The sequence below is a fragment of the Anomaloglossus baeobatrachus genome, chromosome 7 (genome assembly GCF_048569485.1).
Source record: "Anomaloglossus baeobatrachus isolate aAnoBae1 chromosome 7, aAnoBae1.hap1, whole genome shotgun sequence".
Classification (NCBI taxonomy): domain Eukaryota; kingdom Metazoa; phylum Chordata; class Amphibia; order Anura; family Aromobatidae; genus Anomaloglossus; species Anomaloglossus baeobatrachus.
In genome coordinates, this window is record NC_134359.1 from 173,764,350 (window position 1) to 173,773,729 (window position 9,380).

At 40.3% G+C, this 9,380-nt stretch overlaps 1 protein-coding gene across 6 annotated transcripts in view; it reads left to right on the top strand.

Annotated features, from left to right (window-relative positions):
* PGAP1 (post-GPI attachment to proteins inositol deacylase 1) overlaps positions 1-9,380 on the top strand; it is a 1,652,111-nt gene that overhangs the window by 374,247 nt on the left and 1,268,484 nt on the right. For all 6 annotated transcript variants that reach the window (XM_075317804.1, XM_075317801.1, XM_075317803.1 and 3 more), the window contains one exon: positions 4,966-5,071. In XM_075317804.1, coding sequence (XP_075173919.1) covers positions 4,966-5,071 — 106 coding nt within the window. The remainder of the gene's footprint in view (positions 1-4,965; positions 5,072-9,380) is intronic.

Below are 9,380 nucleotides of genomic sequence, written 5' to 3' on the forward strand. Positions count from 1 at the left end.
TACCTGTTCACCAAAACATTTTCAATATACAGTTATGTAATGAATATGCATTTTTAAGTGCACATTTTAAGCTTTATTTTGAGGGTATTCACATTTTAATTGGATCAAGGGTTTAAGAACTACAGCTCTTTAACGTGTAGCTGCCTCTTTTTCATGGGACCAAAAGTAATTGGACAATTAGCTAAAAAGCTCTTTAATGGGCTGCAAAGACTATTCCCTCATTAACCCCTTAACGACCACGGGCAGTAATATTACGTCCTAGCGGACATAATGTGACTGCCCGCGGTCTGCTGCCGGCCGCATGCAGCGATCGGCGCACATCTCAGCTGAATTTCACAGCTGAGATGTGTCTCCTAGGCACGAGCAGAATCGTTATCTGCTTGTGCCGTTTACACCTTAAATGGTGCTGTCAATATGTGACAGCACCATTATAACGGCATCGGCGGTAAACTTTCTTAACGGCCCATACCGGAAGTCACGTAATGTGATCACGTGACTTTCGGATGTTGTCATGGTAGCACAGGGTCATGTGATGACTCCTGTACTACACATGAATTACTTTCAGTTTCACTCGGCCCGGTGCCGAGTGAAGCAGAAAGTGAGCGTATCTGCTGTTTACAGCTGTGTAGCTGTGATCAGCAGATAGGGTAGAGCGATCGGATTGCTGATCGCTATAGCCCCCTAGGGGGAATAGTAAAATAAAAAAGTAAAAAAGTTTTAAAAAATTGAAAAAAAAACCCTTTCGCCCCATTGAAAATTAAAGGGTTAAAAAAATAAAAAATATACACACATTTGGTATCACCGCGTTCAGAAACGCCCGATCTATCAAAATATAAAATTAATTAATCTGATCAGTAAACTGCGTAGCGGCAAAAAAATTCCAAACGCCAAAATTACGGTTTTTTTTGTTGCCACAACTTTTGCGCAAAATGCAATAACAGGCGATCAAAACGTAGCATCTGTGCAAAAGTGGTACCGTTAAAATGTCAGCTTGAGACGCAAAAAATAAGCCGTCACTGAGCCCTAGATCCCAAAAAATGAGAACGCTACGGGTCACGGAATATGGCGTAAAACGTGCGCCACTTTTTTCAGACAAACGTCCGATTTTTTTAACCCCTTATATAAAAGTAAACCTATACAGGTTTGGTGTCTACGAACTCGCACTGACCTGAGGCATCACACTCACACATGAGTTTTACCATATAGTGAACACTGAATAAAATATCTCAAAAACATTAGTGCCATCTCACTTTTTTTTGCAAATTTTCTGCATTTGGAATTTTTTTTCCGTTTTCCAGTACAATATATATGGTACAACTTATGGTTTAATTTAAAAGTATAGGTCGTTCCGCAAAAAAATGAGCCCTCACATGCCCATATTGACTGAAAAATAAAAAAAATTACGCGTCTCAGAAGAAGAATGGCGAAAAAAAAAAACGGAAAGCGAAAAATCGGCCGGTCGTGAAGGGGTTAAGTCATCATCAGTTAAGCAGTTAAAAGGTCTGGAGTTGTTTCCAGATGTGATATTTTCATTTGTAAGCGGTTATTGTAAACCCACTACATGCGGTCAAAGGAGCTCTCAATGGAGGAAATACAGACCATCATTGGGCTGAAAAAAAAGATAAACTCCATCAGACAGATAGCAATAATGTTAGGGGTGGCCAAATAGAGGTTTTTTTTTATATAGTCATATGAAAAAATGTGGGCACCCCTATTAATGTTAACCTTTTTTCTTTATAACAATTTGGGTTTTTGCAACAGCTATTTCAGTTTCATATATCTAATAACTGATGGACTCAGTAATATTTCTGGATTGAAATGAGGTTTATTGTACTAACAGAAAATGTGCAATCCGTATTTAAACAAAATTTGACTGGTGCAAAAGTATGGGCACCCTTAATAATTTCTTGATTTGAACACTCCTAGCTACTTTTTACTGACTTACTAAACCACTAAATTGGTTTTGTAACCTCATTGAGCTTTGAACTTCATAGACAGGTGTATCCAATCATGAGAAAAGGTATTTAAGGTGGCCACTTGCAAGTTGTTCTCCTATTTGAATCTCCTATGAAGAGTGGCATCATGCGCTCCTCAAAAAAACTCTCAAATGATCTGAAAACAAAGATTATTCAACATAGTTTTTCAGGGGAAGGATGCAAAAAATTGTCTCAGAGATTTAAACTGTCAGTTTCCACTGTGAGGAACATAGTAAGGAAATGGAAGAACACAGGTACAGTTCTTGTTAAGGTAACAGGTACAGTTCTTGTTAAGCCCAGAAAAGGCAGGCCAAGAAAAATATCAGAAAGGCAGAGAAGAAGAATGGTGAGAACAGTCAACGACAATCCACAGACCACCTCCAAAGACCTGCAGCATCATCTTGCTGCAGATGGTGTCAATGTGCATTGGTCAACAATACAGCACACTTTGCACAAGTAGAAGCTGTATGGGAGAGTGATGCAAAATAAGCCGTTTTTGCATGCACACCACAAACAGAGTCGCCTGAGGTATGCAAAAGCACATTTGGACAAGCCAGTTACATTTTGGAAGAAGGTTCTGTGGACTGATGAAACAAAGATTGAGTTGTTTGGTCATACAAAAAGGTGTTATGCATGGAGGCAAAAAAACACGGCATTCCAAGAAAAGCACTTCCTACCCACAGTAAAATTTGGTGGATGTTCCATCATGCTTTGGGGCTGTGTGGCCAATGCCGGCATCGGGAATCTTGTTAAAGTTGAGGGTCGCATGGATTCAACTCAGTATCAGCAGATTCTTGACAATAATGTGCAAGAATCAGTGACGAAGTTGAAGTTACGCAGGGGATGGATATTTCAGCAAGTCAATGATCCAAAACTCTGCTCCAAATCTACTCAGGCATTCATGCAGAGGAACAATTACAATGTTCTGGAATGGACATCCCAGTCCCCAGACCTGAATATCATTGAAAATCTGTGGGATGATTTGAAGCGTGCTGTCCATGCTCGGGGACCATCAAACTTAATTGAACTGGAATTGTTTTGTAAACAGGAATGGTCAAATATACCTTCATCCAGGATCCAGGAACTCATTAAAAGCTACAGGAAGCGACTAGAGGCTGTGATTTTTGCAAAAGGAGGATCTACAAAATATTAATGTCAGTTTTATGTTGAGGTGCCCATACTTTTGCACTGGTTAAATTTTGTTTAAATGCGGATTGCACATTTTCTGTTAGTACAATAAACCTCATTTCATTCCAGAAATATTACTCAGTCCATCGGTTATTAGATATATGAAACTGAAATAGCTGTTGCAAAACCCCAAATTGTTATAAAGAAAAAAGATTAACATTAATAGGGGTGCCCAAACTGTTCCATATGACTGTATATGCTGGGGAGAAAAGTGAGCACACTGGAGAGCTTGGGAACTTAAAGTTGCCTGGATGTCCAAGGAAGATAATAGTGGTGGATGATCACAGGGTCCTTTCCTTAGTAAATGAAAACCCCTTTACAACATTTACTCAAGTAAAGAACACTCTACAGGAAGTGGGTGTTTCAGTGTCCAAGTATACCATGAAGAGAAGACTTCATGAGGGCAAATACAAAGGGTTTACCATAAGGTGCAAACCATTAATGAGCTTGAAACATAGAAAGGACAGATTAGACTGTGTCAAAAAGCATCTAAAGAAGCCAGCCCAGTTCTGGAAAACATTCTAAGATGAAACAAAGATTAACCTGTACCAAAGTGATAGGTAGAAGGCAGTATGCAGAAGGCTTGGAGTGGATCATGATCCAAAGCACATAACATCCTCTGTAAAACATGGTGGAGGCAGTTTGATTGCATGGACATGCATGGCTTTCAATGGCACTGAGTCACTAGTGTTTATTGACAATGTGGCTGAAGACAGAACCAGCTGGATGAATTCTGAAATGTACAGGGCTGTACTTTCTGCTCAGATTCCACCAAATGCAGAAAGGTTGATGGCACTTCAAAGTACAGATGGGCTAAAACTCAAAACATACTGCAAAAGCAACCCGGGAGTTTTTTAAGGCAAAGAAGTGGTATATTCTGCAATGGCCAAGTTGATCACCAGATCTGGACCCCATTGACCATGCATTTCACATGTTTAAGGCAAAAAGACCTACACACTGGCAAAGCCTCACAAAGCAGGAAACCTAATGTTTAGTGAAATCCATGGCTTCCAGATTTCACTCAGTCATTGCCTGCAAAGGATTCTCTATGAAGAATTAAAAATAAACATTTTATATATGGTGAAGTAAATTTGTCCAATTACTTTTGAGCCCATCAAATTAGGAGCCTTTGTAGAAAAATTGTTTCAATTCTTAAACATTTTATAGGCTATTTTGTTTAACTCCTTTAATTAAACCTGAAATTCTGCACTTTAATTGCATCTGTTATTTCATTTTAGTTTTAACAAGGGTTTATTGAACATTAAAATATAACAAAGAAAGGGGCATAGAATATCACGTAGGAAAATATATCCCCTCGCAGGGGGAAGTAATGTTGTAAATTTACCATTAACACTCAAAAAAAACCAAGCATTGGGTTTTGTGCTCAATTTTATCCTAAGCGGGTATAAAGGTGTGAAGAGGGGGGGGAGGGACCGATTAATGGTGGGGACAAGAAGGGATGGGAGGACCACTGAACTGGGTCGGGATCCGAAGTTGTTTCATTTTAAATAAACAAAATAAAAAATTAGCAGCATGCAGAGCTGAGATCACAAAGATTCAGAAACTGTCCAAATATTTCTGACCTAACTGTACTTTGTTATTTTATTACAAATTATGTGCAGAAATCTTCAAATTCACAGCATTATTGCAGTAGATTCTGCATGGAGAAAATTTGCTCCAGACAGTTTTTACAGTTTCATATTTGTGAATCTAGTGGATGGAGATATACTGTATATGCTGCTGTTCAAACTTATTTTCAACTCTAGATTTCATAATAAAACATGTTTAATTTTTTTATTAGATAACTGAAGATTCCAATAAAAGAATGGCCATCTTAAGACATCACTTTGTCAGACACCCAGCCAAATTGTATGAATCATTGGATGAATCAATCATAAATGTTTCAGGTTTGTAAATTATAAAGTTGCAAAGTGATTATGGTAACATATTCAAGATTTTGATATGATTTCTGTTTGGTTGGATATTAAAGGAATTGTCCACTCTATTTTCCTGCTAATGATGAATCTCATATGACCTTGCAAAGTGGCAACTTGGTAGTCAAGGACGTTTAAGATGCATCCTGGCTATTAATGGTCATATATAAACCTAGATTGAAGCTACATAACTTGCTTCTCAACTTTAAAAATTGACCAAAATAGCTATTGTAGTTGTGATCTATCCCAAAATATCAGCAGTTAAATTTAGATCAACTGACTCCCACTATAACCTGTGATATCATGGCCTGAGATATGACTATTATAGCGATTATGGTTTCGATTCTACCATTTCAAAATACTGGTAGCTCCTGTAGATTCAATCCAGGCTGAGATGCAGGCTGTTAAAATGTCCACCTACCCCCTTTGGTCAAGCAAAATTTTTCAAATCTAACGTGTCGGTTTATGTGGTAGAATCACTGGGATTTATAGAATCATTCCAGAGATATTGAGATTGTCTTATTGTCACACCTTGTATTTTTTTACTGGTAAATTAAATTTGATAAAATTTGCGTTGCATTATGTAAATATCAGAAATTTGGTGAAAATGTAACATTTTCAAACTAGTAATACCACCCATAATTGTATTAGTCTAATTTTTGTCAGAATCATTTTTGAAACTCACATGCTCACAAAAAACGAGAACATAATGCAAAGTGTAAGAGGAATTACATTTTGTTTTGTTTTTTTGCTAAAATGATAATTTAGTCCAAAATTTTTAATTTCACAAGAGGTTATAGTAAAATACAGACAGCCCAATTTGTTGTGCAATATCTACAATGTGTGCCGATCCTACATATGCAGTCACTTAGGGAAAGTAACAGGGAGAGTCAGCTCAGTGATGTCTGGAACTTCTGAAGTAAGCTAATCCTTGCAAGGAAACTACCTGCTCAAGGGCTGCAAAAGCTAATTCAAATGAGAAAAATATAATCCAGTGTGAATGACTAAAACAGCTTTTATTGAGTGAGTTAAAAATGTCATAAAAAAAGACACCTGAAAGTGACAACAGTAGCTATCAGCGTTAAATACAAGTTAAAACAACTAGAGATGACTGGACCTAAAATTTAAAGTTCAGTATTCAAACCGATCACAAACTTTAAAAAAAAAAAAACAAAAAAACCCCAGTGTTTGTTTGGAGTTTGGGTGTTTATGTTTGGAGTTTTATGTATGCTAACCACTCAATCCAGAGTCGCTGTGATAGAGTACACTTGGTGCTTGACCCAGTGAAAGTCGCACGCAGTGTTTGAAAGGCTCGCACTGGGGATAAAATTAGCATGATCTGATGTAGTGTGCACAAAAAAATAAACAATGAAAAAACCCCGCCCTGCCTCCACCGGAAGTGCTCTGTTTATGGCTTGTTGCATGTGGGCAGATATCCGACCTGCCCAATCAGTTACTTCCAATGAGGTTTGAGTCAAGTCCGGGTCCAGAACCATAATGTTCAGCTGAACTTGTCGAACCTGAACTTCAACTGGTCAGCTCATGTATAAAAAGAACATCAATATATGCCATTCAAAGTATATCATGTGATGAAACACATTACAATTAATTGACCTTAGGTGCTAAGAAAAAAATAACCCTTTAGGGTAAGTTCACACAGTGCGTTTTTCGCGGCGTTTTTGTGCGTTTTTCGGGTGCGTTTTTACTCAGAAAACTGCATGACTTTGCTTCCCCAGCAAAGTCTGAGTTTTCATTTTCGCTGTCTGCACACAGGGTTTTTTTTAGCTGCGTTTTTGTGGTGCCCACAAAAACGCAGCATGTCAATTATTTTTGCGTTTTTCACTGCGTTTTCCACCCATTGAGTTCAATGAGATGCTCAAAAACGCAATGAAAACCGCAAATTGCAAATATAGCTGCGTTTTAGTGCGTTTTTGTGACTAAAATCGCAGCTATAAACGCAAGGGGTGGGTAGTAAAGTGGCAAGTACAGGAAGAGGATTCCTTCTGTCAGTAAACACAGAAGCTTGAATCCTCCCGGTACCGCCACCGCTGCTTTCATTTCCCGCCCGGTGCCATGTCTGCTCCCGTGTGGGAGGTGGAAGTGGCTGCTAAATCAGAAGTGTACAGTAGAAAAATGTCATACTCACCTGTCTGTAGACTCCCGGTGCTATGTCCGCTCCCAGCTCCTTTTCCCGGTACCACCACCCCCGCTCCATCTGTGTGCCGGCTCCCAGGCACGTACGATAGCTGCAGGACCTGGCGGTGATCACCTGATGCGGTCACCTGACGCATCAGCTGATCGTAGGTCTCGCGGTGACACCGGCGGTAAAGCCCGGCTGGCTATCAGCTGATGCCAGTGGGAGACTTCATCAGCTGATTACCGGCAGCTCCTGCAGCAGTCGGACGGGAGGCAGGACGGACGTGTGTAGTTGTTTTTTTGTTTTGTTTTTTTGCACTGATGCATCAGCCTAGACTGTACAGCGAGCGAGCGCCGAGTGACAGATTCCCCGGCGCTTGCAGTCAGTTAATGACAGCTGCAGACAGGCCGGGGTGAACTCCGGAATTCAGGTGAGAGCACCGGAGATTAGCCCGGGATGTCTGCAGCTGTCATGAACTGAACCGCAAGTGCCGGGGAATCAGTCACTCGGCGCTCGCTCGGTGTACAGTCTAGGCTGCAGTCTGGAGCTCAGGTGAGAGCTCCGGAGTGCAGTGTAGGTACCTGAATCCAGGCCTGGCATTACTGGAGATTCCTCCGGTAGCCAGTCTAACGCTGCACAGAAGTGTGTGGTTTTTGTTTGTTTTTTTTTTGCACTGATGCATCAGCTGATTGTATAAAAGCCGTTTTTACAATCAGCTGCTGTGTCATGGGATTCAGGCCTTGAACCTGACACATCATCTGATCGCTTTGCCTTCCAGCAAACCGATCAGATGATATTGGATCCGGATTGGATGGCGCGGGACCCTTGACGGAGGGGGGTTCTTTATTTCAATAAAGATGGAGTCACTAATTGTGTTGTGTTTTATTTCTAATAAAAATATTTTCTGTGTTGTGTTTTTTTCTTTATCTTTACTAGAAATTCATGGTGGCCATGTCTAATATTGGCGTGACACCATGAATTTCGGGCTTAGGGCCAGCTGATAATACACAGCTAGCCCTAACCCCATTATTACCCAGTGAGCCACCCGGCATCAGGGCAGCTAGAAAAGTTGGATACAGCGCCAGAAGATGGCGCTTCTATGAAAGTGCCATTTTCTGGGGTGGCTGCGGACTGCAATTCGCAGTGGGGGTGCCCAGAAAGCTTGGGCTCCCTGCATTGCGGATTCCAATCCTCAGCTGCCTAGTTGTACCTGGCTGGACACACAAATTGGGCGAAGCCCACGTCATTTTTTTTTATTAATTATTTCGTGAAATTCATGAAATAATTAAAAAAAAAAAAAGGGTTTCCCTATATTTTTGGTTCCCAGCCAGGTACAAATAGATAGCTGGGGGTTGGGGTGGCCCGTACCTGCCCTACTGTACCCGGCTAGCATACAAAAATATTGCGAAGCCACTTCATTTTTTTGGGGGGGCAAAGAAATCCTGCATACAGTCCTGGAAGGAGGATGCTGAGCTTTGTAGTTCGCAGCTGCTGTCTGCTCTCCTGCATACACTATTGGATGGAGGATGCTGAGCCTCGTAGTTCGGCAGCTGCTGTCTGCTCTCCTGCATCCACTAGTGGATGGAGTATGCTGAGCCTTGTAGGTCTGCTCCCCTTGACTCTCCCTCCAGCATACAGTCCTGGATGGAGCATGCTGAGCCTTGTAGTTCTTCAGCTGTCTGATCTCCTGCATACACTAGTGGAGAATGAAGAACATATTGAAGGAAAATACTTCAGACCTTTTTTTTTTTTTTTTTTTTTCAACAAGCTTTAACCACTTCAGCCCCCAGCCTGTTTTCACCTTAAAGACCCGGCCATTTTTTACATTTCTGACCAGTGTCAATTTGACAGGTTATAACTCTGGAACGCTTCAACGGATCCTGGCGATTCTGAGATTGTTTTTTCGTGACATATTGTACTTCATGTCAATGGTAAATTTAGGCCGATATTTTTTGCGTTTGTGTGAAAATTTTGGAAATTTGGTGAAAATTTTGAAAATTTTGCAATTTTCAAAATTTGAAATTTTATGCCCATAAATCTGTGAGATATGTCACACAAAATAGTTACTATGTAACATTTCCCACTTGTCTACTTTATACCAGTGCAATTTTCGAAACAAATTTTTTTTCCGTTAGGAAGTTAGAA